We start from the raw sequence: 27,491 nt of genomic DNA on the forward strand, positions 1-27,491 counted from the left end.
GGAGGAGCGTTCACAGTGTTGGAACTTGTCGTCTCTCTCCAGTTTTCCACAGGCAACGTTAGGACACGTTAGTTGGTTCCATAAATATTTGAGCAACTCTTGTATGTCAAAATCTGTTCCAGATTCCGAGAAAGGAAAAAGTCTGGCGGAGCTCAGCACGCCCGGGCACGGGGCTGTCGGGTGTAGATGGCACTCTTAGCATTGAGGATGCCTCCGTATCTCCTTCCAGCTCACGTTCTACCATAGATTCAAATGCCTGAAGTCCTCTTACAGTCCCTCATTACCTATATGATGAACTTCAAGCTCCTCAGCACAATCTAGAAGCCCCTCCATAGTTGGGAGTTTGTCTATCTCGCCAGCTTCTACTGCCTCTCTTTCCTGCCTGGAACTTGCCAGGAGAGCGAATGCGTGCTTTCCGTAAAATGTCTTTCTCTCGCAGCCAGCTATCCTTTAGACTTCAGGCCTGTCTGGTACCTCAGAAGTGCCCGCTCAGGTCACACAACACGGCCTCGCAGTGCCAGCGTGTATGTGACACGTGGCTAGAGACCTCTGAACGATGATCACGCTGCCTCGTCATTACCTACAGACAGACCCGTTCTCTCTGGACCAGGGTGGTGGTGGAGAGGGTCTCTAGGGATTCTAGAACAGCTGGGTGTGAAGACTGGCTCCACACTCTGCATCTAGGGCTGCTTCTATAACCTGTTTCTCAGTTGCCTTGTTTGTAGAGTGGGGGTGATATTAGTATCTCTCCTCGAAGGACTGCTCTGAGCATTACATAAGATGATTCATGTATGGAACTTGCACATACATGTTACACAGGTAACAGCCGATGGTGATGTCACGCCAAGCCCTGTTCTAAATCTGTTAAGTGACTTAACCATTGATCTCCACAACAACGGGAAAGCGATGCTGTTATTATCAACATTGTTACTGTGTAAATGAGGAAACCGAGTCACAGAGGACCTGAGTGACTTTCCCAGGTCATCCTGCCGGTCAGGAGTGGTGCCGGGGACTGAACCGAGGCTGTCTGGTTGCAGAGATTACACTATGCTGTGGCGCCTCTCGGGAGGAGGCTGGAAATGCCATTGTTTTCACCAACGAGGACAGGTCCCAGGCCAATGTGTCATGCACAGAGGAAATGTAAGTAGGCAAACAGCTGTGCACCTAGGCTGATCGTCCCGCCTCCCCGGCTCTTGCACTTACCTTCTAGCAGGCCATCTGCTTCCAGTCGGCTGACATGAGCTGAGACACAGCCCCCTCACCCCGCAGTGTTGCCTCTGGACCACTCTTACTGCCCAGGCGTCTTCTGGAAGGTTTATAGGCAGGTTAGTTCACTCAGCCTGTAGTAACTGAGCCCCCATTGAGGGCACAGCCTGAATGGTGGAAGTTGGAAGTCCTGTGGCCTCCCAGGCAGTGAAGCCTCCTGAAGAAACCCTTGAACTGCTCACAGACAGAAAGCGGGAAAGGTGGGTCCTAGCTGGTGCTCAAAAATCATTGAGCACCCTTTTCATTCATTCATTCTTAGCAAATAAGTATTGAGTGCACTCTGTGTCACCCTCTTAGGCACCAGAGACACAGCATTTAGTAAGATGAACACTGTTCCTGGTCTCATGGGCTTTCAGTCTAGTGCGATCACAACCAAGTACATATTTTCAGAGGATTTCTAAGAAGACACGAAGCAGGATGATGTAGTAGAGTGACTTGGAGACTATGGGGGGGCGAGAGGAGATCTCTTTGAAGAGGTAACATTTGCCTGGGACCTGAGTGGAGTGTGGTCAGGTAGAGCTGGAGACAGAATGTTCTGCCCCGAGAGAATCCGCGTGGAGGCTCTGGAGTGTGAGCGAGCTTGATGTGTTCCAGAAATGGGACGGGGCTCACTGGAGCATGGCGAGGGACGAGAGGTAGTGGGTTTGCCTTCGGCTAAGTCACTTCCTGTCTTTGAGTTGCCATTTTCGCCTCTGTAAAATGGGTGTAACTTTCTCTGTGTGTTAGTCAGCGTCTAGTTCGGGGGCAAAGCCACTGTAGGTATTTCAGGCAAAAGGAGTTTACAGAGGTGTTGGGAGGGCAGGAGAAGCAAGGGGACAATGAGGACGCCCACAGACTAGTAACCGGCGGGAGCAGCTGTGGCCCCTGAGACGGGGGGAGCAAAAGAAAAGCTCGTGTTTCCCAGAACCGTGATTCCCACTTGCTGGAGCAGGAGCTGAGCGTCACAGCCCTGGGGCTGCTCCTGTCACCACGGCGGCCTGAGGCGCCACAGCGCCCTGGGCGGGATGGCTTCTCCCTCGCTGCCGTCCCCCGAGCCCCTGCCCGTGCCGGCTGTCGGCCGAGTCGCCGACAGGGGCGTCTGCGAAGTGTGCTTTGCAGGGTGGGATGAACAGGGCAGACGCATTGTCACACGGCGACCACGCACGCCTGCGGTGAGCACGGGCCACGACGTATGTGTGCTCGCAGGCCTCCCAGCACCCGGGAAGCCAGCAGAGACATCCTGGTAGACTGTCTTCACATGACGCTCTGGACTTAGGACTCAGAGCATCAGAAGTGAGCATCTTAAAAACAGAAATTTAATTCTGAGTGGATACTGTATTCACACGGCGTCAGATTCAAATGCAGTGACGGTAGGTTTCTCGGACCCTGCTCTTGCCATGACCTAGTCCTTCACACCTGCTGGAGCTGTGGCTTGTTCCTCTCTTACGTGTCTTGTACAGATACTCCGACGTAGGCAAACGTATCCATCTACTACCAACAGCTGTCTCCTGTCACCCCGAGGGGGCATCCTGTGCTCAGGCCGTGTGACTTGTGTCCACTTCCCCGTATCCTGGAGACCACTCTGGGCAGAGACCGGATCTAACAGCACGCGCCATGCCGTGCTCAGAGATGCCATGGTTTTATCAGGCAGCCTCCCAGTAGCGTTTTACTGTTCGAAGAGGCCTGCGATCCGTGTGCTTGCACAACTTCCCGGTGCCCGTGCAATGATTTCCTAAAGACGACTTGCTGGGTCAGAGGGCGTGGGCACTGGTCGCCTTGGTAACAATGGCCCGAGCACCCTCCACTCCCACCAGCAGGGGCTGTTTCCCCACAGCTCCACCAGCACAGTCTTCACGACGCCCCCACTGAGGCCCCAGACGTTGGGGGCAGATGTGCTGTGCCCCGTCTAGGTTCCTGACCCACGGACCCCATGAGCAGACAGACACGGCCCTTCTTTTCTGCGACCGTGTTTTGAGGTGGCTTGTTCCACAGCGGTAGACACCTGAAACAAGCCCTTCCTAAAAGCCTGTATTGGCAGATGCTCTGCACTTGGAGAGACAGAAGCTGGCCTCCCAGTGCTCCGTGGTGCCCAAGCCCAGTCGTGAGCCCAGCCGCAAGCAACCCAGTGTCCTTCCAGGATGTTCCTGGGGAGCCTCAATCCTCCCTCCTATCAGCATCCCACCTCGGACACGGAAAGGGCCCTGGTGTGTGCACAGCCCATACTCCTGGGGAACCGCAGGCTCATGCCTCTTATCGCACACCAGTTGCCCCAGGTCCACGGCCTGAGTGTGGAAGAGGCACATGTTGCCCCTAGTTGATCTCAGCGTCCTCCTCGGTGGAGACCGGTGGCCGTCAGCATGCGAGCGACGCCGCGCAGCAGTCGCTTTGTGGGAGGTGTTACTCGGCCATGTGTCACCCAGACCCTGCTCCTTCCCACAACCCAGCACAGGTTGATAGAGGAGGACGAGCCCAAGGCCCCTGCCTCCGTTAGCCCGCCTGGCCCGCTTCTCACTCAGGGCTGGGCCAAACAGAGCAGGGGTACTGGAGGGTGACACGGGAGTTCCGGTGTTAATATGAGGAGCTCCTGGACAAACTGGGCCAAGATGGTCTGATGATAACAGTGCCTTGTTATAGTTCATGTGAGAGCAGGTGCCTCCTGTGGAGCGTGAAGTAGGTGAGACATCTACTCACAGGTTGACTTCTCAAGCAGGGGCCGGGGGACCTCAGGGGAAGTGGCGATCTCAGATGTTCACAGGACATTGAAACTACCCTATAGTCATTGCTAGGGCTGCCATAACAAAGTGCTACAGACTGGGGGCCTTAAACCACAGACAGTTCTTTTTCCATGATTCTGGGAGCTAGAAGTTCGAGATCAAGGTGCCAGCGGGGCTGCCTTCTCCTGAGGCCTCTCTCCTTGACTTGTAGCAGGCCACATTCTCGCTGTGTCCTCACACGTCTCCCTGTGTCTCCTGCGTGTCCAGATTTCCTCTTCTTATGAACTCACCAGTCAGACTGGATCAGGGCCCTCCCATCTGACCTCATTTCACCCTACTCACTTTATTTTTTTTTCAGGTTTTTTTTTATTTGTCAGAGAGAAAGCGCAGAAGCAGGGGGGAGGAGCAGAGGGAGAAGCAGACTCCCCGCTGAGCAGGGAGCCCCGTGTGGGACTTGATCCCACCTGGGGCATGACCTGAGCCGAAGACAGATGCTCAACCGACTGAGCCACCCAGGCGCCTCTACCCTGCTCACTTTAAAGACTCCCTCCAAATACAGCCACATTCTGAGGTCCTAAACTTCAACATACGAATTTGGGGCGGGGGGACATGACTCTGCCCAGAACATGTTTGGACTGAGGCCACCAAATGTTGCAAGGTTCCGTGCCCTGTGGTGAGCACTGCCAACATCCAGCCTAAAAGAAGCTGGAGAGCAGAGGGAATATTGCTTCGAGACAAGGACATGTGGGCTGACGCCACTTGCTCTGGGTCCCCTGGGCTGGGACGCTGTGGGCCGGTGGACGGCTGCATGTAAAGCCCTTTGAAGGGGAGAGGCTTTGCTGGCAACCAAGGGGGCCGCACACGGAGAGAGGGACCGGCTTGTGCTAGGCCAGTTACATTCCCCGCCTGGGCAGGGGGAAATGGCAGAAGGGCTCTGACGCTATTTTAAGTCCTGTCCTGCCCCAGGGGATGCCTGGAGAGAGCGGGAGACCCCACCAAGAGGATGGGCCACCAGATTCCTAGGGGTTGAAAGAAGAACTGGTAGGCCAGCCATCACAGGGAGTGGAATCAGAAGTACCTGGCCATAGGCCTCTGCCCGAAACACAGAGGTGACCCGCAAATGTCATATTTAAACAGATGCTTGTCGGGCGTCTGAGTGGCTCAGTCAGTTGGGCGTCTGCCTTCGGCTCAGGTCATGATCCCGGGGTCCTGGGATCAAGCCCCGCATCGGGCTCCCTGCTCGGTGGGGAGTCTGCTTCTCCCTCTCCCTCTGCCCCTCCTTCTGCTGGTGCTCTCTCTCTCTTTCTCTCTCTCTCTCTCTCGCTCACTCAAATAAATAAATAAAATCTGAAAACAACAAAAACAACAAGATGTTTGTACGCCCATGCTCTCGACAGCACTATTCACAATCACCAAAAGTTCGAACAACCCAAAAGTCCATCTGCAGATGAGCAGATAAACAAAACAAGGTCCATCCCCACAGTGAACTATCACTTGGCCATAAAAAATGAAGTACTGACATATGGTACAACATGGATGGACTTTGAAAATATGCTGCATGAAAGAAGCTGGTCACATGTATATGAAATGCCCACATAGGCAAATCTAGACAGAAAGTGGATTAGTAGTTGTGTGTGAGGGGCGGGGGGGGGGGTGTCAGGAGAGGGAGTGGGGAGGGACTGCTGATGGGTACCAGGTTTCTTCTGGGGATGGAGAGAATGTTTTAGAACTAGGTAGAGGTGATGATTGACATTTGTGCCAGATCCTTAGTCCACTCTTAATATTGCTCTTTGAATGGGGTCACTCTTCGAACCCTGAAATATAGTTATTTAAAAGAGAAACTCTAGGGGTGCCTGGGTGGCTCAGTTGTTAAGCGTCTGCCTTTGGCTCAAGTCATGATCCCAGGGTCCTGGGATCGAGTCCTGCATCGGGCTCCCTGCTTGGTGGGAAGCCTGCTTCTCCCTTTCCCACTCGCCTTGCTTGTGTTCCTGCTCTTGCTGTCTCTCTGTCAAAATAAATAAAATCCTGGGGCGCCTGGGTGGCTCAGTTGGTTGAGCGACTGCCTTCGGCTCAGGTCATGATCCTGGAGTCCCGGGATCGAGTCCCGCATCGGGCTCCCTGCTCGGCGAGGAGCCTGCTTCTCCCTCTGACCCTCCCCCCCTCATGTACTCTCTCTCATTCTCGCTCTCTCAAATGAATAAATAAAAAATCTTTAAATAAATAAATAAATAAATAAATAAAAATCCTTTAAAAAAAAAGAGAGAGAGAAACTCTATATTGACTATCTGAATGGAATGCCTGTATCACATGCACGATTCTACAAAAATAAATACAATAAGAACAAAAAAAGATTATTAAATTCTAGCAAGATATTGTCACTCCCCTAAAGCTCCCAGGAAAAGGGAGACACTTGCCCCCGAGCTGAGGGGTTGCCCTTTAACTCTGGGCTCTAGAGGGCCCAGAATCGTCTCACTGGCTGGCTGGCCTCTGAGGAAAGACTGCCCCACACTCTGAGTAAGGAGCACTCCCCAAAACCCAGTGGGGGGCAGGGGTGATTCTCTCCATCCAGGCCGGCAAACACAGGCTCCTTGTTCATATGCCCACACCTGCACATGGGCGGGGGGCTCCTCACAACTCCCTGGATTCCTCACACAGAGGGTCCCAGGGACTCTGTGAAATGTCCAGGCCCATGAGGCGGGAGGTCTGAGTTGGAGTCCTGACTCTGGCACCAAGCCAGCTAGGAGACTCCATTGTTCATTCCTTCAGCAAATATCCATACATCCCCGACACGGTGCCTCAGCAATGAACACGACAGGTGTGGTCCTGCTTTGGGGCTTTTGTTTCAGCGGCAAGAGTTGGTCAACAAACAAGGAAACAAGTAAGAAAAGTCCAAGGAGTAATATAGGTTCAGAATAAGATGGGGCATGAGGTAAAGAGTGCCCGGGGAGGCAACATTAGATGGGGACGTCAGGAAAGGCAGCATCCACCTTTCCTCTTGCCTAGAATATGGCTGTGATACCTGGAGGTACAGGAGCCATTTTGTGACCATGAAGCAACAAGCAGGAGGGCAAAAGCCAACATAGTAGGGAGATGCAGAGGAGGATGAAAAGAGCCTGGGCCTTCATCCTCCAGACTTTGTAATACATACCATAAATGAAATGCCACTGTGAGTTGGGCTTTCCCAGCAGCTGAACACATGTGTAATTAAAACAGATCTAAATGACAAGGAAGGTGAAATTATGGTAATATTTGGAGGAAGAAAGTTTCAGGTAAAGGGAACAGAAGTGCAAAGGCCCTGGGGCAGCAACAAGCTTGAAGGATTTGAAGTAAAGGAACGAGGTCAGTGCCGCTGAACTGTGGTGAACCTGAGGGACACGGGTGAGCAGGGGCTGCTTCAGGTCCCTCAGATTGTACCCTTAGTTCAGTGGGAGGGCACTGGACATGGTCTGATTGGGGTTTTAGGAAGATCTTCCTGGCTACTGTGTGGAGAGCAGCCCACAGGGCATAAGAGAGGTCGGGAGACCAGAAGGTCAGGTGAGGGAGGGAGGCTGGGCCCTGCCCTGGGCTGGCTGTAGTGGAGATGGAATCTGGGGACCATGTTTATACACACACCCCTCAACACATGGGGCGCTCTTCCACCCAGACAGACCCCAGTTGGAGTCCTGACCCTGCCACTTGTCAGCTGTGGACTCGGGGACACCTCAAACCTACCCATTTCTCCATCTTACTGCCCCGTTGTGATCCAGGACACTGAGGATCTGCCCTGAGCTAAGCTGCCTTCCCACCCCCAAACTTCACCTTGCAATCCTTTCTCCACACTCCAGCCACCATAATTCCTTTAAAACAAATATGAACGTGCCACTTCCCTGCTTACAAGCGTTCGATGAGTCCCCAGAAGCCTCAGCAATCGACTCTAGTTGCCTGACCAGGCCTATGTGTTTGTTAAGCTGTTGTTAGTCTAACAAATAGACTGAACCATGCCTCAGAGATCAGCTGTAATGCTGGGCGCTCCCTCCCAGGAGTCCGCCACTTCCTGAAGGGGAAGGGGAGATGGGGGAGGGGAGGCACCACCTTCGGAAAGCCTCCGTCCACTTTTGCTGGCAATTAACGACCAGGGAGCCTGGGAGATGCGTCTGTCTGTCCAGGAAGGGCAGGGAATGGAGTGTAGGTGACTTACCGAGTCCCTGCAACAATTTGTCCCCTGGCCACCCAATGGCAGTGCTCCCCTTTCTTCACTCGTACCCTCCGCCCGAGGGACACGCCCACACCACACCCCATTTCCGTTTGAGGCCTCCAGTCTCTTAGAGATGCAGCATGTTCTCCACCGGCCTGGGATCTAGAAGTAAAATCCAACTTACTGCGCACTCTGACCCAGAACGAGATGGTAGGACAGGGACGCGATCGACGCAGGTGAAGCTCTCAGCCGAAAAAGGGAGAGCAGGAGACGGCACGTCCCGGCACGTCCCGTGGCAGCCCCAGGCCAGCCACAACGGGATCCCGAGGGGCAGGCGTCGTGGGGACCCCCGCCCTGGCTTGGCCCCGACTCTGCTCTTGGGGAGGACCCTCCCCGTCCTGTTTTCTCCGTGGCCACCTCTGAGGAGGGGTCTGCACGCTTTCTGCAGCCTCGCCCATGGCCGTGGCCTCGGGGGCCAAGCCCTAGGCACATTCCTCATTGGCAGTACAGTTCCCTCCAAGACTGAGGGAGCTCTCCTTTCAGGAAGATCCAGAGGACTGTGCCCGTCGCTCTTTCCTAACGTAGCTTTCCAAAAAAAAAGAAAAAAAGAAAAAGCAGCTCCATGTCTTTGCTTTCTCATCACGTGTCTGTCTCTGCCTCAGTTTACCGAAGCTTAACCTCCGGAGCAGCTCAGACAGGGAGCTGGCGGGCCCAGGGAACACTGCATGGGATCTTGTGGGCGGCCGAGGCTTTGTCTACAGAACTGAGAGACCGTCAGGCCGCGGCTGCCTCGGACGCTGTCAGTTCGATCCCCTGCTCTTTGCGGCCCACTAGCAGGTGTCTCTTCAAACACGGCGGGGCCTCCAGCCCTTTCCCGCACCTGCCCTCCATTGGCAGACGGTCCTCTCACACGCACCTCGTCCTCACGCCTCGCTGCAAACTGAAGGACCCCCCCCCGCACACATCAGTATGGGCTTCGATCGCCTGAGTGCCCCTGAAAGCCACAGGCTCAGGAGCAGCCTGCTCTGCCCTCCAGGGCCTGGCGGGGGCCGGTGGTCACGGCGTTTTGCCCCCGCACGACGTGAGTCTCCACCTTTCCGCTGTGCTGTCCATCCTCTGGTGCCACCTCCTCTCCAGGCTCATTTCCTGCCTCCCTCACCTCCGGACACGTGCAACCTCAAAAGATGCCGTCAGCTACCTCACTGCTGGGCCTTTGCTCGTGCTTAATCTACCCAGAGCTTTCTTTCCGTTCATCTGTCAGTCCACCGGTCCCTCCCTCCATCCAACAAACACTGTTGAGCGTTAAATCTGTGTCAGGCCCTGCTCCGGTCTGGGGATACCAAAGTGAGCAAAATGGAACACAAACAAACTACTGTTCTCATGGGGCTTGTATCCTCGGAGTGAGATGCAGACAACAAATAATAAACAAGCTAAAATAAACCGGTTATACATAATGTAAGAAGAAAGCAACGATTGGCAAAACCGGAGCAGAATAAGGGAATCAGGAGGGGTGGGTAGCAGCTTAAAGGCGGTGTAGGATCTGGGAAAGGAGGCCTCACTGAGGAGGTGACAGTTGGGCACAGACCTCAAGGAGGCCAGGGAGGAAGACCCAAGGATGGCGGGGAGAAGAGCATTCTGAGCAGCTGGAAGTGCATGTGCAAAGGCCCTGAGGTGGGAGTGACTTTGCGGGTATGAGGACCCGCAGGGAGGCTTGTGTTGCTGATGAGGAGATGGGGTCGTGAGACCGTGGGGACCACCTGCTACGGGGCCTGTAGGCTGAGCCCTTCACAATGCCCACCTATCTTTTAGCTTTCGACCTAGATATTCCTTCCTCAAGAGAGCCTTCCGGCGCCTTGCCTGCGAACATCAGCAGCCCTGTCAGAGTCTTCTTACCGGGTGTGTGCTTTCCACTCCTACCCTGCCCTGCGGGGTCCCCTGAAGATGGAGCCCCATCTGCCTTACTCACCCTCAGATCCTCACTGAATACATAATAGCTACTCCACGTGGGAATGGGATGGGCTTCCGAACTGCAGGGTCTCCACACGTGCAAGGAGGAAGGCTCTCTCTTCACAGGCAAATTCAACTTGGGAAATTTGAAAGAAGGGACCTGATTTTCTGACCTAGTTCATACTTTTAGTTGACCTTTTTGTCTTAACAGATCAAACACTGGTAAATTCTCTTTTCCCTGACTTACTCTAGATTCCAGAATGACCACGGAGAGGCTTATTCCTGTCCAGTCTCAGCGTCTTTCCACATCTAACCTGTGACTTCACTGTCAAGTGCCTTAAGAAAGAAACCTCTTGGAAGGATCCTCCTCTGATCTCGTGTGTTTCACCCTCTCCCTAATTCAGAGGATTGCTGAATCTCACCCACAGATCTCCCACCCAAACCCGAGCCACAGCCTACAAGTGTCCCCTGTCACCTACGACAAGCTCATGGCACCATGACGCGCCAAATGTGAGTTGCCGTTCTAACAGCCATGCGGAGTCGGCCTGGCATTGGGAGCTGTCATTCTGGATCATGCTGGCTTCAGCCATTGGTGTAGATGGATCGGCACGCTATCAGATGCCCTGCCCCTCGCTGGCCAGGATATTTTATCCTGGCTACTCGTCTGGGGGCATCCACATCCCTGCCCCCCCTGGACCACACCTGCAGGCCACACCTCCCAGAGCCCTCGGCAGGGGGCGGCCTGTTCATTTCTGCCCAAGGGGGCACTGGCACGAGCCTAGAAGACGGTGACGGTGTTTCTGGATCTGGGGTGTTTTTAACAGCGGTGGCAGCGATGGGTGGGCACCCACTCCGGGGTTTTGTTCAGGTAGCGAAGTCCTAGCAGCAGCCCAGCGATGGCGGCTTTCAGGGACACCTCGAGCCCCAGCTCATGGCACCGCAGCCTCCCACACTACTAACATTCCGGTCATCTTCTCGCGCTGGCTCCGCTCATCCTTCCAACAGTGTGGTCGCCAGTCCCCTGCACTCAATCCCCTGTGTTTGCCGCACCTGATGCAGTCTCCGCTTTCACCCTACACGGACTGATGTTGTTCTTGGTCGGAGCTTTGGCCTCCGAGGAACGATCCCTCGAACACGGGAACCCGGGCTGGCTTGTGTAACCGGACTGGGCTGGGGCACAGTCATGACCTCACTGCCCCCGTGGGGGAAGGGGACCCTGGAAGCTCCAAGCTGCTACTTGACCTCTCAGCTGGTTTCGGTGAGGGGTGGAGGCGCCTCCTGAAGGCCGGGCTTGGAGACCCGCCGGCTGCTGTCCCCAGTCACCGGGACGGGGACGACCGCTACAAATGCCCCCGGGTGGGCTGGATGCGGGGGCTGCAGCGGGGTCAGCAGACAGAAGGGGGTAGACTCGGCTCCAGGCGCGGCCACAAGACCGCAGAGCGTCCTGGGCAGCCGGGAACGCCTCGCTCTAACGTCCTGTAGTTGCAGGATGACACAAGGGCCCACGGAGCCCGGAGCTGGATCTGCTGGGGGCAGCGTGACGTCCCTTCACAGCCTCGCCGGACGCCGATGGGGAGCTTAGGGCGCTGACTGGGAAGAAGCGGGACCCTGAGAATAGTAGACGGGACGTTTGTGTGGACTTGAGCAAATCCGAGAAGCCTGCCCCGAGGAAGGAGCAACGGGAGCGACTGAATGGTTGGATGCTCCCTCCTAATCCCCGCACGAAGTCGTCCTCGCGTGCCCAGCGGGCCCCCCTGCTTAGCTGTGTAGCTTGTAGCTCAAGACAGAACGCACCTCAACCTTCCAAATGAGCAGGGAGGTTGCCAGAAGGGTTAGGTGTGTATTGCTCTCGGAGACTGTCACCTAGGGTAGACATTAAGACCTAGGACCCCCGAGCCCAGCATCATCTTACAAAGAGGGCGGGGACCGGGTGTGGATCCCGCTGCTCTTGCTGTCTAGCTATGTGGGCTGCAGCCTAGTGACTCCCCCATTTGGGGCCTCAGTTTCCTCATCTGTAAAATAGGCCTAAGAACTGGGCTCTCACGGCACCTGCCATGACAGGCTGGACAAGATTTTTGAAGGGCCTTCCTCTTCTTCTTCTGTTCGGGGTAGCACTGTAATCCCGAGTGGGAACTAGGAAAACTCCTATTCAGGGGTCCCTCCCTCCCTGGGCAGCGGGGTGGGGGGCAGGGAGTGGGACAGACACAGGACTTGGCCACGTGGCCCTCGAGCGCAGCACCTGGCTTCCCCCAGGGGCCTGCATAGGAGCCTGCCTCCCCCCACGGGACCAGAAGCCCCAAAGGAAGGCTCTTTAGTGGGGAGAGGGACATGTCCAAGAGCAGTAGCTGAGGACACGTGAGGGGACATCACAGCCTCTTCCTGGCAAACCCCGTCGGGCTGCTCCGCGGGCCCAGCGCCGAGAGCGTGGCCGCAGCCCCGGGAAGCGGAGCTGTGACATGTGAAAGGAAAGCAAAGTCCCCAGATCCTGATGCCACTGTGGTCTTGCTGGGAGACCTTAGCCAGGCCCCGGGTGCCTGTCGGAGCCTCGCCTTCTCCACCGGAAAACAGGGGCCTCGCTGCCCATTAAACACGAGGCTGAACACCAGGGACCGGGGACAGAAGAATGGAGAGCGCCTGCCAAGCCTGCCTTTCCCCCTCCTTCCTCACACCCCATGGCTCCTGAACGTCCTTCCTCCTCAGTAAAAGGGGGGCCAATGATCAGACTGCCGTGGAGATGGAGCAGGACGGTGTGGGGGAGAACAGCCCCCCGGCCCGAGTGCCCACTATGCGGCTTCTAGAAGCACTCCTGGAGCCCGCGCACTCGGTCACACCTTTTATTGAAACGTATGTCATGCAATCTGTTCAGGAGTTTGAAAAATAACAAAGGGAGCAGGTCTGGAGACGGGCCTTGGCCCAGACACCACCTGGAACAGGTCCTGAGTAGGAAAGGCACATGAGTTACCAGCTATTTTGACCGGGCAAGAAAAAGACATCCCCCCCCCCCCCAGCAAGACATGGCAGGAGAGCGCAGGGCCTTTGGGGCAATCTGCTGGAAGGGGGGGCCAGGGTCAGATCCCCAAGCGTCCCCCTGCCCCTGCAGGTGGAAGTGGCCCTCGTGACCTGCCCGCCGGGGAAGGGCTCCTGGAGCAGGCCGGATGGGTGCGGGCGACACTGGAGCACCAGAGTAGCACCAGGGGGGCTGGGCTTGGGGCTCCGGGCCTGTGTCTGCTGCAGACCAGGGTCCCAGCCTCGGAGGGCAGGCCGCTGCCGTCTTGAGGCTCTGCTGAAGACTGAGGGCGGGCTGGACGCTGTGGTGGGGGCAGCGGTATATTAAGGCAGCTGGATGCGAGGAGGCTCCAGGTCACTCCTACAGGAACTGGGGACAAGCTGTTCCTGGGCCCGGGGCTGATCTAAGTCCCCCGAAGCCCTGCATGTCTCCTGGTTCAAGTACTGTTTTGTGTGTATGCTGCCCAAGTGTGGCATGTCACCTGCAGTTAAGAACAAGGTTCCGGCTGGGGCCCATGGAGGACTGCGACAGGGCTGCCCTCTCAGCGCCACCTGGCTCTCTGCTCCCGTTCGCCCTGCTGGCCCCAGGGACCTCCCCGGGGTCCCGTGTGCTACTGCTGGAGGGCTCCCTGCCATGGCTGGACTGGGAGGGCCTTGGGCCCAAGTCCCCTCCTGGAGCTGGTTCACCTCACCCTGTACGCCATGGAGGGAAACAGCCCCCGTTTTCTCAGCTACTGGGCAGTTTTCATGCCTGAGTCTGTGTTTGACCTTGGGAAGGCATGTGTGGGTGGGGAGAGGGAGGGGAAGGGGACCATAACCCACCTGCCCCAGGAGTCAGAGGGAGAAGGCCCGGACTGGCCCATCTGTCCACTCTTGGGCCTACAACCCACTCTTTCCTTGAGCTGCGCCAGGGGTGGGACACCCCCAGCCTGGGAGGGGACTCAGCAACTGATCCTACTTCCTGCCAGAGTTCTTCCTGGGCGCGGACCACCAGCAGAGCAGAGGCCCAGAAGCTTCTCCGGCTCCTCACAACAGCCCTTTGCCAACAGCACTGAGGAACATGGGGGGAAAGGCGAGGAGTGCCCTCAGTCCTCAGGGAGGGGAATTCTTAGAGGCCAGAGTGGGGCTGGGAGTGAGCACATGGGAGGCGGTGGGGGATGCTGAGGATCGTGCCTCTCTGGGGCTCAGGGACCCCCCGTGGGCAGGCTGCCCGGCCTTTGTGCATTTCCTGATCTAGATGCTCCTGCCACTGGGTGGGAAGGGGTGTGTGCAAATGTCTGCGGGGGCGGGGGGGGGGGAAGCCCCTGAGCTGCGTCGCTTGTCGTCGTCGCTTGTCGCGGTGAGCTCGGCGGGAGCCGAGAGCGGGAGCGAAGAGGTGAGTGTGAAGGCAACCACAGGCCGAGGTCTGCTACAGCGAGTCAGAGAAAGTGAGGGGTCACCGTGGCCACCAGGCTCCCCAGCACACACACCTCCCCAAGCCCGCCACCAGCCAGAGGCCTGGAGGGGACACGGGACCCCTGGGGAGGTGCTGTTAACCGATGTCTCAGCCCCAAAGGGACTCTGACTCCAGGGTCACCCTCCAGCCCCAGAGAGAGGCGGGCATGGATTTGACCCTTGTGGGGAGGAGGGCACAGGAGGTCAGGACCCCGAGCCCTCACCAGCTCACAAAGCCTACGGAAGAAAGGGTGCTGGTGTGCACCTCCCAGGCCATTAGCAGGAGAGTTGGTCTGGGAGGGACCCTGGGATCCCAGGCAGGCAAGAGAACATGCCAGCCAGAAGCTTGCCACGAAAGAGAAAGATGCTCCGATGTCCAATGTCCACAAAGGAAATCCCTCCACAGAAATGTTTCTTCCCTTCGGGTGGTGAGGACGCTTTTGTGAGGACAGTGCGCCTCCCTCCCACCTGAGCTCCAAAGGGTCCTCTGTGAGAAACCGCACCCACAGGGCGGCCAAGAGGCCGGCGAAAGGGGGGTTCCTGGTGCCTGGTGCTCGGGCCGCGCCTGGGGCTGGCTCCAGGCAGACCGGGCAAACAGGGAGGGCGGCCACGGGGGGCCGGGACCTCGATTTCCTGCCGAGCTGACAGACGAGGGGGCAAGGAATTAAGGGAACAGGTACCAAGGAGAGAAGAGCAGCCACTCCAAGGCACACAGCCCTGCACAGAGCGCCGGGCGAGCCGCGGCGGGTGCCCAGTGCACGCCCCGCGCACCTTGCCCGTGAAGGAGCGGTGCCCCTCGCCTTGGCCCGTGCCCCCCGGCGCCGGGGGGGCAGGAGCTGGAGGAAGAGAAGGCTCGGTGCCACGGCCCCGGAGGCTGGCACGCCAGGTTTCTAACTGCTCCTCTCCACTCAGGGAATCCCCTTCTCGTCCGCACAAAGGACACAGCCTAGGTGGTGGCAGCGGGGGCCCCAAATCAGCCCTCCTGCCGATCACAGAGCAGTGAGCAGCAGGTGGGACCCAGACTGGCCCCAGGGACAGCCCTGGCCACCTTGCAGTCCTGGCCGCAGGCCCCCGCCGGCCCACCCACGACAGGCGGGGGTGGCCCTGTGAGGAGCCAGCCAGCGTCTGCAGAGTGACCACCGCCGGGACCTCGGCTGCCCGGCCTCCCCGTCACCACGGTAGCTGGACCACTGCCCATCGTCGGCCGGCAGCCTCCGGGGGCCACCGAGGAGCGTCCTTACAAAAATAACTCTGAGTCCGTCCCCTGCGGGGAGCAGGTTTCCTGAGAGCACGCGGAGGGCCGGGGCGAAGGCCGCGAGGAGAGGTCTGGCACGGAGGGCTCCTGCCCCGCGGGGCCGGGGCTACGGCTGGAGGCGCTCCAGGTACTGTGGCAGGGGGTTCTCCTTGACGTACTTCTGGATGTACCAGCACGTGAGATGGGCCTTCAGGTCCTCCTCCACTACAAAGTCCAGAGCAGCCTGGCGGCCGGGCAGAGAGAGAAGTGGTCAGTGCCCGCAGCCCGGCCCCCACGCTCTCCCGGGCGCTGCCCTCCGAGGGCGGGAGCTGGAGGCCACGGGACGAGGCCACGGGACGAGGGCGGGAGCTGGAGGCCCCTGCCGCCACCCTTCTTTTGCAGCAGGGGAAACCGAGGCCCAAACCTTGGGCAGACTGCCCGAGGCCACATGACCCCGAAGAGGCTCAGCCGGGATCGGATGCAGAGGCCCTGGGAGGGCAGCCCAGTGAGCCCAGCAGCAACGTGCGCACGGCTCCGTGCGTCTTGAAGGGCGCCAAGCAGGCACTAGGCCAGAGAACGCCCGACCCCGCGCCGCGTCTTGCCGGTCCCCCAGCCCAGCCGCGAGGCCTGGCAGCCAGCGCACCCGCCCCATCGATCTCGGGGCCTCTGTGCTCGCCAGGCCTGCAGCTCTTTCCGTCATCTTCACGCGGCCACTCCTTCGATGCCTCGTCCTGGAACCTTACCCCCTGGAACCTAACCAGGAGCCCCAGGGCTCCCTGCACCTCGCAGAGGTCACGCTCAGCTCTTAGTGGGCTTCCGAAGCCCATGGGGGAGGGGGAGGGGGAGGGAGGCGGGGAGGGAAGCAATGAGGGTGGCTGCCTGTGGCCTTCGTCGTAGCTCTGGCTGATCTCCCCAAGGGGCTCAGGAGACGGAGCGCGAGGGCGCGCCCGGGGTACCCCCTGCCCCCGGTGCCTTGCAGAATGTGCTGCACACAGCTGGCGTTTAATAAGTGTGTGCTGAAACGAAGTGGAGGACAGCCTGGTGGGACTGGCTGGTCTGATGAGGGGGGAGCAGCATTTACTGAGCACCTACCAGGACCCTGGGCTTACATGCCGGCCAGTTTGAACCTCCAGCTCCACTCGCCCGAGCAGGCCTTGTCGCGTCTCACCGTCCACACCCCATCTCAGGGCTCACAACCTGAGACCCTCGAGAGACAAGATTCCAGTCTATTCTCCCATTTCGCAGAAAAAGAAACGGAAGGCCCAAGAAGGCCTCGGAGGCCACACGGTGAACACCTTCGTGCCCTCGGCAGGCAGGGCTCAGGGGAGACACGGCCGGGGCCGGCCGGCAGATCCCACGCCTGGCCAAGGCTCCACAGCATCAGGGAGGGGTGCACCCAGCTCCACGGCCCGCCTCCCCTCTGCCCAGGTCAGTAACGCCCAGAGTTTCCTCAGCGCAACACGGGACAAGCCCCACAGAGCAGCTCAGAGGCGGGGCCCGTTTAAAGGAAGAAGACAGCTGTGTCTGCAAGACCCGGGCACGAGTCGCTGGCCCCGGGGGACAGCAGCTACATGGGGCGGAGGGGACAGGGGAGAGGAGGAATGGATGTGCGAGGTGGGTGTGCAGGTGGGTAGAGCAGCCAGAGGGCAGAACAGGGGCCTGGAGCAGCCCTCAGGGCCACGAACGGAAGGCCATTTTCTGTTCCAGGCTGCAATTCCCCGAATTAAAGCCGCACCTGCTCTCCAGCCGGCCTGGGCTCTGGGGTGCTTTGGGGATGGAGGGCTTGGGGGCGGAATGGGACGCAAGCCGTCGTTCCCGGACTTTCCTTTATCTCCTCGTTCAGTACGGGTTTACTGAGCACCTATCACTTCTGTGCCGGGTGCCGGGGCCCCGGCCATGAGCTCCTGCCGTATATAGCAGGTGTCCGTGGCCCCGGACGCTTAGCTCTACAGAACCCTAAGGCCTGGGCCCAGACCTGCTGCCTCTCACCCCAGAGGGGCCGGGGGAGGGCAGAGTGTGCTGCCGGCCCGCTGTCCACTCCCAGCTGTAACCTGTTGGCAAGGTGCGCACCGTCTGCCCTCTGGCCACGACGCAGGCCCGGTCGGCCCCGTCTCCGCACCCTACCTTAGCCAGGTGCTTGGCGATGCCACGGCCGCGGTAGGCGTCGGGGACCTCGGTGTGCTGTAGGTCCACGATCCGCTTGCCCACATACTCGTAGAGCAGGACAGCCCGGTCGTGACATCCTGCAGAGGGAGGGTGGTGAACAGGTGAGGCCCCGGACACGCTCGGGGCTTACATCAGGCAAATGGAGGGATGGGCGTTCGGAGCCAGGGTGCCGGAGTTGGACCCGGAATGACCTCTCTGTGCCTCAGTTTCCTTATCCATAAACTGGGGGATGTAATAAAGCATCCTCATCGTGTTTGGAAGACTAAGTGAGCTCATCTCTACACACGCTGAGAGCAGTGCCTAGAACACACGGAGCACGTGAGCCTCTGCTGTTGTAAGCCCAGCCAGCCAGCCAGCCAGCCTATCTGTCCATCTGTCCCTTCACCCCTGTATCCAACCATTCCATTCAACAGATGTTTACGGAGCCCCAGGCACTGTTTCTGGTACTGGGACTCAGCTACAAACAAGCCAGACAAAGAGCCCTGCCCTCGTGGAACTCAGTAGAAGGGGAGACAGAGGATAAACAAGAAAAGCAAGTTAATGTGCAGCGGGGCAGGGGGTGGGGCAGGGGCGGAGGGAGTGCTGGGTAGAAACAGGAAGGAGCGGAGGGAGTCGGCCATGCGATGTCTGGGGGAACCATGTTTCAGCAGAGGGAACAGCCAGTGCAAAGGCTCTGAGGCAGGAGTGGGTCTGATGTGCTGGAGGGCCAGTGAGGAGGCTGGGGTGGCTGGAGCAGTGTGGGCAAAGGGGAGGGCAGGGAGGTGACAGAAGCAGGTGCTGCAGAGACTTTAAGTCACTGTGAGCTGGGGGCCGGAGGAGGGTCCTTGGCAGGGGAGGGACGGGAGGTGACTCAGGGTTTCATGGGATCCCTCTGGGCGCCGCGAGAACAGACCAGGGCAGGCACAGGGAGACCAATGGGACGGCTACTGCACTAGCCCAGGTGAGCGATGGCGGGGACCCAGGCGTGGGCAGAGGCAGTGGGGTTCGGGAAGGCATTGGACTTGGACGGTGTTGTGAAAGTGTAGCTGGCAGGACTTGCCAGTGACCTGCACGTGGTGAGAGAAAGAGGGGTTGAGGACAACTCCACGGTTTATCATTTCAGGCCACTGTAAGTGTATAAGGGAAAAAATAAAGTGGATTGGGGGCAAGCCGGGGCTATTTAACCAGGGGCAGGCTGGGGAGATCCCTCCAAGAAAACATCGGAGTTGAGGGGTGGCTGAGGGAGGGAAAGGCAGAGGACAGGCTCGATGGGAAGGCCCTGAGGTTAGAAAACACAATTCACTGGCTCTAAAAGAAAACATATCAATGCCAAGCGTCTTTCTGTAATTTTTAAAAGCAAATAGTCTTTCGTGTGTTGTAACTTTAAAGCATCCTAGAGAATTCGCTCCTCAATGCTGCCTGGGCTCCCAGCCCAGAGCGAGTGTGGAAGGCTGACAGGCCAAGAGATACCAATGACCAGACCAGGGTCTCACAGCAAACTGGACACGGCAACAGGCTCTGATCCCATGTGGCAGGCTTTCTGTTTCTCCCCAAAGCTCCAGGAGGAGGCTACAATTCATCTTCCCATTTCCAGATGGGGAAGCTGAGCTCCAGAGATCCAAGGGCCACAGGGAGTCCCAGGTGAGGCCGGCGGTACCCGGGCCTCCTGACCCTCAGCCCCATTCTCTTTCTGCCCCACCTCAACACGCCTCCTCTCCCCTGCCTCCAGGCCTTTGCCTCCGCAGTTCCTTCTGCCTGGAACGCCCTTTCTCCTTCTTGGCCCCAGTGAGGGTGGCCCCAGTCCCGCCTCCTCCCCACACTTCCAGATCCCCTACGTCTCCTCCTCACGTCCCCTCTGTGACTCTGCGGGCCGAGCTGCGGCCAGGGTCCAGCGGGGCCTCCACTCCACCTGCCCCTGCTGTGTGGCATGGGACTTGGCTCTTGGCTCCCGCATCTGTACCGGGAAGTCAGTTCAGCTCACCCAGTACAGGAGAGCAGAGATCAGGAGGCTATTTTGGGCCTGGGCTGGTCACCGGTCACTGAAGGACTGCTGCGTGCCTGCCCTGACCATTTAAGGACCCCAAAACTCAGAGAGGGCCTACTATGTGTTAGGCGGGGTTTTGAGTGCTGTGCCTGCAGCTGTGAAGGAAACTGACTACACCTTCCCTCATGGAGAAAGACAGGTAAACAGTACCATCATAATAGTAGAACTCGAAGGTGATAAGCTGGAATACAGCAGAGAAGGCAGGAGGGCTGCCATCTTAAATGGAGTCTACAGGGGGCGCCTGGGTGGCTCAGTTGGTTAAGTGACTGCCTTCGGCTCAGGTCATGATCCTGGAGTCCCGGGATCGAGTCCCACATCGGGCTCCCTGCTCAGAGGGGAGTCTGCCTCTCTCTCTGACCCTCCCCCCCTCATGTGCTCTCTCTTATTCTAATAAGTAAATAAAAAATCTTTAAAAAAAAAAAATGGAGTCCACAGGGAGGCCTCTTTTGAGCAAAGACCTGGGGGAGGTGAAAGATCCGATCCAAAGGGGGATGTGGGGGATGAGCTGTCCAGGTGCCCAGAACAGCATGTGCAAAGGCCCTGAGGCGGGATGTTGGAGCATCAGTGAGTGGGAGGAGCTGAACCCGAATGAGGGAGGGAGAGCAGTATGAAGCCACGCAGGGCCCTGGCTTTCTCTGGCTGGCCTCTGGGGAGATGACAGGCGGCTCACACCTGAGGGGCCCCGCCATGGGCAGTCCTGTGTTCGGCTCTCTCCACACACTATTCCTCACCACAATCTTACAAAGTGCAGAAGAGTCTTACAGCCCTGTGTACAGATGGGGAAACTGAGGCTCCAAGAGGCAGTCACACAGCCTGGCAGCATGCGGGGCTGAGCTCACTTAGAGTTTGCTGGCTGAAAGAGGTACAAAAAGGCATCTGGGGTCACCGGGGTGGACATGGGCTACATGTGAGGGGAAAAGCTCTGTAGTGAACCCTCCTGCTGACCCGGCCACAGCACCCGACCTGGGGAGGAAGCAGACCTGTCCTATGGCTGGGCACCCACCTCAGCCCTAGAGGGGCAGCAAACGTCACCCCGTCCCAACCACCCACACCTGACACGGTCCAATCCACCCCCACCCCCCCAAACCGGCCTGGAGAGCCCCAGGAAATGGCCAGCCTCCCGTGACTCAGGGCAAGATCCTCAAGGTCCTCTGGGCCTTGCCTTCCTCTCGGACTCTGATCTGACCCTTCAGCAGGTCCATGGACATAACCTTCAAAACATGCCTGGAATCAGGCCACCGCTCGCATCTCCACCGGCACCCCCTTCCGGCTGCCTTGCTGGCTTCCCTGCATCCACCCGCTGGATCCCTGTCGGGGCCCTGGTCCAGCCACACTGGCCTTGCTGTTTCTCACACACACCAGCTCTTGACCCCCCCAGCCTTTGCCGAGCTGTCCGGGTCGCCTGCTCCGGCCCCAGACCCTTATCTGGGCCGGGTTCCATGCACTGCCAGAAACTCCAAGCCTCACTGGCAAGGGAGTCAGTGCTTGCCACTGGGGGCCCCAGGAACAAGCCCAGGGCAGGGCAGGGCCCCGAGTTCCAGTCCCGGCTCTGCCAGGTGACCTCAGCCAGTGCTGATACCTGTGTCCAATCCCTCACCTGTCCTGGGATAATCGCTACCACACTCCCGGACCTCAGAGTCACGTCGAGATCATGAACTGTAACTAGTTTTGAGAAAAGTGAAAGCTGCTCTGCTCGTGGGGACTCTGCCCTGGGTTTCTCCATTCTGGGACCCTCCACTGGCCCCAACGCAGGACCCAAGTCCTCGGGAAGTTATCAGGAGAAGGGTCACCGAGAAATTGTCGGCCCTGGCAGGTGGGGAGAGAGGAGCTGGGAATCTGGGTGGGAGATGTGGGATCTTTGCAGAGGGACATGATCCCCGCTCTGGCCAAACCCACCCTGAGAGGAGGGCCAGTGGGTCCAAACCCCCAGGCAGAGGCAAAGCCAGAACCCGGGCCTCTGGGAGGGGCAATACATGAGCAGCTCGGAGGGGACGCTGACAAAGGGGCTGGGGCCTAGAGAAGTGCAAGGGGCACAACCTAGCACGGCCAGGAGGCCCTGAGGGCAGAGCCTGGCAGTTACCCAGGCAAGTCCATCCACACACCGGGCTGGGCCCCTCGCCACACCACGCATCCTCTCCCACCCTCCCTGCTCAGGAACACTGCTCTAGGTGGGTATCATGGGACACGGTGGGGTGGCAACATGGGGTCATGTACGGGCCTCATACCCAGGATTGGGATCTGAATGCCACGAGACTGGCTGCTTCGCTTTCAGTCCTGCTGCCTTTGGGGGTGCCGACGGAGGCCAGAGGTACTTACTAACTCTCTGGGGCCTCAGTCTTCCCATCTGTAAAATAGGGGTCAGGAAGGATGTGGAAAGCACCAGGATCCTAGGACCCCCCCCCCCCCCGATGACCCTCCTCCCTGCAGCACGTGGGACAGTCAGCCCTGGCTGGGAGGGGAGAGGAGAGGCCAAGGAAGGGACCTCCCAGGGGTGGGGGCTCAGTTCTGGCTTAGATGCCTACTGGCTGTGTGCCCTGGTTTCCCCCCCTATGGAATGCTGATGCACAAGCTAGTGTTTCAGAACGTGGATGTGGGCGCCAGGCCTGGGCTCCAGCATCGTCTCACACTCCATGTCAGTAAGAGCCAGCCACGCTTCCTTCTGCATCTGTCCAGCCCTGCTCACGACGTCTGGACTAATGCAGTAGCTACCTCCCCACTTCTGTCTTGTGCCACACAGTCTGCTCCCCTGGGAGCAGCCGGAAGGAGCCTGGGACATCCCACCCAGCCTCTGCTCAGGACCTTCCCAGGCACCTACCTCACTGGGAGTCAAAGCCAAGTCCTCACTATGGCTTCTGTGGCCCCCGTACCACTGGCCCCCCACGACCTCTTGACCTTATCTGCTGCTATTCCTCCGATCTCCCTTCTCCATTACTCCACTCTCTTGCTCTGGATACACACCAGGCAGCGCAGGCCCTTTGCTCCTGCTGCTTCTTCCTCTTGGAACGCTCTTCCCGCTGGAGCTCTTCCTTCCTTGCCTCCTTTAGGTCTTTCTTTAACTGGCACCTTCCCAGAGCGGCCTCCCGGACACCTGATGGGAAACAGCAGCCCTTTCCCGGCACGCCTTTCTGCTGCCCTGCCTTACTCTCACCAGGCCCTGCGTTCCAGCACGCTTCACCCTTCAGTTAGTGCCCGCCACCCCTCTAGACTGTCAGTCCCACGAGTACTCAGCTCCTACGGCAACGCTTGGCACACAGCAGGTGCTCAACAAGGACTTATGGAATGAATCCCAGTTCTTCCACCTCCAAGGTCCAAGACCCTGAGCAACTGCGTCACTTCCCTGTGTCTTGGGATCCTCATCTGTAGAACAGGAAGAGCAGTTTCCCCTGAGCCCACCCTCACATGCCCACAGCCTGCCTGGGACCCAAGGGCTTCAGGGCAGATGCTCCAAGCCTGCCCTCGTGCACAACCAGAGTTTGCTGGAAGCTTATCAGCACAGCCCTGCCAGGGGGACGCCCCAGAGCCTGCCCCAGGACCTGGGGCTGCTCTGGCTCTCAGCCGAAGTGGTCACATCTCTCAGTGGGTACAATGAGCTAGTCTCCAGGGCCTGCCCTGCGGTTCGGGAGACTCTAGGACACGCTCTTCCCATCCCGAGCTGAGGCAGGACGGGGCCCTGACACCGAGCAGCTCCCCCCCACTCCCCGTATACACACCCAGCCCCCACCTTCCAGGCTGGAGAGAAGCTGGCGGCCTCCCACTCCTCCCTGGGCTTGGCTGGGGGATCCCCAGGCCATTTTACAGTTAGCCATTTGGGGAAGGCAAGAAGACAAGTTTAGAAATATGGCGAGGCACATCCAGCCTCGACCACAGCCAGCTCTAGAGGGCTGCTGTCCCTTGGCTGTACTGATTCGCCAAAAAAAAAAAGAAAAAAAGGAAAACCCCAAACATTCCCTTTTTCTTCTGTCTCTGTGAATGTACAGAGGAGCCTCTTGAACCCCCCACCCCCCGAAGAGAACCAGAGACCTCTCTGGAACCTCAGAAAAGAAGATCTGAAAAACCACAAGGACCCTCCACACAAGAATGGCCAGCCCTGAGTGTCAAGGTCGGCTGGGCCATGGTGAGCGCCATGCTGGTGGAAGAACTTACATCCACACGGGAAGAACCCCGTGTAAGGTCATTTGGGCCCAGGGTCGAGGTCTGGCACTTTGTGATACAGGGCAAGTCACTCCTTCCCTCTGGTTCAAACCTCAGTGTACTCATCTGTAATGTGGGGTGAAAATGCCCCCATCACAGGGATGTGGTGGGGCCTGAGAAACGTCCATGCCCCAACCCCAGCCCCTCCTGACTGCGTCCCAGGGCAGGCTGGACAAGCCCGGTTCCGGGGGTCAGACCAGGTAGGATCTTATCCCAGCTCTGCCCTAAACTCACTGCCTGACCTCAGGCAAGCCTCTCCCTTTTCGGAGGCTCTGCCTTCCCTTCTCAGAAATGGGCATGATGGCCTCTGAGGGCCCTTCTGGCTTGGACACTGCAACCGGGGGCCCATCTGGGAGGGAAGAAGAAGTTATTAACGCAGAGGGGGGGGGCACAGGGAGGTCATGATCCTGGATTTTATAACTCTATTTTCTATCCCCCAGACCTCTTCGGGTGGAGGGGGGATGGGTGAGTAAGTGGTGGAAACTTGCTTTACAGGAAATGAAGACTTGACTGCTTTCTGGTTTTAAAAACCACCACTGGTCCATGTTGAGCGGCATTTGCTATGTGTTGCCCGAGCTGTCCTAAGCCTCCTTTACTCTCAGGACAGCATTTCACCCCTACAACCAAGGGACAGGTGTGCACTGGTGTTACTCCCATTGCCGAGATGGAGAAACTGGGGCACACAGAGGTGAGGCAACCTGGCCAAAGGCTCAGAGCCCACAGGGCTGATGGTGACACCTTCCCCTCCATAGTCCCCACTGAGGCAGACACCCCTGTCTCCCTCAGCCCGGGTCTGCCCAGAAGATTCCCCCAACCACCTCCGTGCAGAAAAGCTAAAGTTCGCGGGGGGCGGCAAGAAGCCACTCAGCACCCGGGGAAAGGGCGGAGGTCACCGCTGGTTGACCCACTCTCCAGGGTCTCCGACCGCAGCCCGCAGGAGGTGTCCAACACCGGAAAACTGCCGCGCCTGAGCAGGTGCGGGTCCCCTGGGGCTTGAAGCCGGGTGCCGGCGGCAGAGGACCCGAGCTGGCCCTACTTCTACCTCTGCCTTCCCGGGAGCTCCTCCGGCCGCCTGCCCCGGGTGCTCCGCGTGGGCGCGCCTCTCCCGGGCCGCCCGCTCCTCCCAGCCCCGCGACTCGGCCGCGCCCCCACCTAGCCCGCGAGCGCAGCCCCGGGCCTGCTCCCGGAGCGCTGGGCGGAGCGGCCCCGGAGCGGCGGCCGCCCGGAGGCCACCCCGCGGCGCGCGCTCGCGATCCCCTCCCGGGCTGCGGGCCGGGGGCGCGCGCCCAGCGAGGGGGCGGCCTCGGCGGGCCCCGCTCGCTCGCAGACAAAAGGCGGGGGCGGGCCGGACGCCGCGTTACCGTTGAGCCGGACGGTGAACTGGCGGCGCCGGCGGTCGTGCTCCACGCGGATGGGGCAGCCCTGCTCCAGCGCGCCCAGCGGCACGGCGGCCGCCGAGTGCGCCATCTGCGCGCCGGGCAGCGCCGGGCAGCGGCCGCTGGGGACCCGCGGCCCGCGTCGGCTCGGTGGGGGCCGGGCGCGCGGAGAGGGGCGCGGGCCCGCGGCGGCGGCGGCGGTGGCGGCGGGGACGGGGACGCGGGGCGGCCGGCAGCCCGCGGCCGGGAGACCGCAGGCGGCGGCGCAGAAACTGACACTCGGCGGCGGCCGCGGCGGCGGCAGCAACAAAAAAAAAAGGAGGGGGGGCCAGGAAATCAGCTGTGAGGTCACGTGCGGCGCGCAGCCAGTGGGCGCACGACCTTTTTGTTTTGATACATTCCATTCGACTCTTAAAGGGGCCGTGCGCCTCCCTGGCCGCGCTCCGCTCGCCGCTCCAAACAAAACAAGGCGAGCCGCATCCGCGCCTGGGACACTTTTCCCTCTTGCGTTTGACTGACCCACAAGCAACTTTAGGCCCCCCACACGGACCCCTTCTCAAAAAGATGTAACGACCTATAGGGAATTCTAATCATCCCCTCGAAGCCACCATTTATTAAGCACTTGCTGTGTGCACAGCGTGTGCAAAGCAAAGCCCTGGTAAGCTACCGGGAGCGCTCAGTAAGGACTCACTGAACTCAGTGAAAATTCTTATCACAAGGCTGAGAAATAGGTATGCTTGACTTTATTATACGGATGAGGAACAGAGGCCCAAGGCACACAGCTGTGATTCGAAAGCAGCAAAGGGAGGATTGGTGTTGAGGATCCCACCTGTATGCAGGTGTGGCTGGTGAGGAGGAATAATCCTGAGAAGCCTTGTTTGGGATAGGGGTGACATGCCAGCTCACCTCGAAAGAGGCGGAAGTGTAGGAAGAAGCCTTGAAGGTCCCTGGATCCACTCCACAGATGGGGAAATTGAGTCCCAGAAAAGGGGCAGGGACTTACTCTAGGACTCCCAGGACTGTGGGGGTTGGTAGTGGTGATGTTGGCAGACGTCTTTTCCGAAAGGGGACATGACCTGACTTGCCCCTTCCCTCATCTGGTTCACATCTCCCTCCCACCCATTACTGCTTACCAAACACATGACTACAGGTTACCTTTTCCTAGTCTGTGTATTAAGATGTGAGCTTGAGCTTCATTCCCACGTGACCGCTACCCAAATCACAGTAGAGAACGCTTGAGGTTCCCTCATTCCCTTCAGTCCGTGCCCCACCCTTGGAGGTAACCGCTGTCCTTAACTAATTTGACTTTCCTAAAACTTCACATAAACAGAATCATATAGTATGCACTTTCTAGTGTTCAGCTTTTGTTCAACATTTTTATCTATGAGATTCATCCATGTTGTATCTTTTTCATTGCTGAATGGTATTCCATTGTCTGCGTATACCATAATTATTTTATTATTCTTATTTATTTAATTTGTTTAAGCAGGCTCCACACCCAACGTGGGGCTTGAACTCAAGACCCTGAGATCACGAGTCACATGCTTTATGGACTGAGCCAGCCCAGCGTCCCACCATAATTTATTTATCCACCCACCTGTTGGTGGGCATTTGTGTTGCTTTCAGGTTTTGACTATTACGAGTAAATCTTGAACACCTCTTTTGAACACATTCTTGAACCCTCTTTTGGTGTCCCTACTGTAGCATTCCTGTTGGCTGGCTACCAAGAATGCTGGGTCTTACAGAAGGTGTAAGAGAATTTGCCAGACCTTTTATGAGACCAAATTATGAGAAATTGCCAGATCTTTTTCCAAAATGGCTGCACCATTTTATGATTCTAAGAATAAATTTGAGAGTTCCATTTGGTGTTGTCCTCCTTTCAACTTTAGCCATTCTGATGAGTGTGAGGGAGTCTTTTGGTGGCTTAAATTTGTGTTTTCCTGATGACTGATGATGTTGAGCCTTTTTCAAATGATTCTTA

General features: G+C 58.2%; 3 protein-coding genes across 10 annotated transcripts; all 3 read right to left on the reverse strand.

Moving 5' to 3' along the window:
- Positions 1-12,900: 12,900 nt before the first annotated feature.
- On the reverse strand, positions 12,901-15,718 carry LOC117999915. Its single transcript, XM_034989313.1, has 2 exons — positions 15,695-15,718; positions 12,901-15,410 (listed from the first exon to the last, which is right to left on the reverse strand). Exons 1-2 carry the CDS (start codon positions 15,716-15,718, stop codon positions 14,505-14,507), a joined length of 930 nt encoding a protein of 309 aa, XP_034845204.1. The 3' UTR covers positions 12,901-14,504.
- On the reverse strand, positions 12,901-25,646 carry LOC118000166 (protein NATD1). Of its 8 annotated transcripts, none has more exons than XR_004676394.1 (4): positions 25,496-25,584; positions 22,902-24,200; positions 17,879-17,997; positions 12,901-15,998 (listed from the first exon to the last, which is right to left on the reverse strand). XR_004676394.1 is itself a non-coding variant. In XM_034989786.1 (3 exons), the coding sequence occupies exons 1-3, from the start codon at positions 25,599-25,601 to the stop codon at positions 15,882-15,884; spliced, it is 342 nt and encodes a 113-aa protein (XP_034845677.1). In that variant the 5' UTR covers positions 25,602-25,642; the 3' UTR covers positions 12,901-15,881. The 8 variants fall into 8 exon arrangements, 2 of the variants coding, with proteins under 2 accessions (XP_034845677.1, XP_034845678.1); XR_004676396.1 differs by having other exon boundaries at positions 22,902-23,300; positions 25,496-25,571; XR_004676397.1 differs by lacking the exon at positions 25,496-25,584 and having other exon boundaries at positions 22,902-23,031; positions 24,087-25,270.
- Positions 15,882-25,601, reverse strand: LOC117999916 (protein NATD1-like). The gene is made up of 5 exons (XM_034989314.1): positions 25,496-25,601; positions 24,377-24,483; positions 20,094-20,124; positions 17,879-17,997; positions 15,882-15,998 (listed from the first exon to the last, which is right to left on the reverse strand). Exons 1-5 carry the CDS (start codon positions 25,599-25,601, stop codon positions 15,882-15,884), a joined length of 480 nt encoding a protein of 159 aa, XP_034845205.1.
- Positions 25,647-27,491: the final 1,845 nt, after the last annotated feature.

Source organism: Mirounga leonina, unplaced genomic scaffold (assembly GCF_011800145.1).
Source record: "Mirounga leonina isolate KUSES-001 unplaced genomic scaffold, KU_Mleo_1.0 Mir_488, whole genome shotgun sequence".
NCBI classification, from domain to species: Eukaryota; Metazoa; Chordata; class Mammalia; order Carnivora; family Phocidae; genus Mirounga; species Mirounga leonina.

Bases quoted from the DNA above. Each gene is read 5' to 3' on its own strand.
- LOC117999915 (XM_034989313.1), bottom strand. From the start codon at position 15,718: ATGGGCAGTGGTCCAGCTACCGTG. The intron at 15,411-15,694 runs GTGACGGGGAGG...AGGAGCAGTTAG, and splicing joins GCAGTGGTCCAGCTACCGTG to AAACCTGGCGTGCCAGCCTC.
- LOC117999916 (XM_034989314.1), bottom strand. From the start codon at position 25,601: ATGGCGCACTCGGCGGCCGCCGTGCCGCTGGGCGCGCTGGAGCAGGGC. The intron at 24,484-25,495 runs GTAACGCGGCGT...CTTCCCTCCCAG, and splicing joins GTTCACCGTCCGGCTCAACG to ATGGGCCCCCGGTTGCAGTG. The intron at 15,999-17,878 runs GTAGGGTGCGGA...CCCGGCCGCCAG, and splicing joins TCGCCAAGCACCTGGCTAAG to GCTGCTCTGGACTTTGTAGT.
- LOC118000166 (XM_034989786.1), bottom strand. From the start codon at position 25,601: ATGGCGCACTCGGCGGCCGCCGTGCCGCTGGGCGCGCTGGAGCAGGGC. The intron at 17,998-25,495 runs GTAACGCGGCGT...CTCCCTCTGCAG, and splicing joins GTTCACCGTCCGGCTCAACG to GATGTCACGACCGGGCTGTC. The intron at 15,999-17,878 runs GTAGGGTGCGGA...CCCGGCCGCCAG, and splicing joins TCGCCAAGCACCTGGCTAAG to GCTGCTCTGGACTTTGTAGT.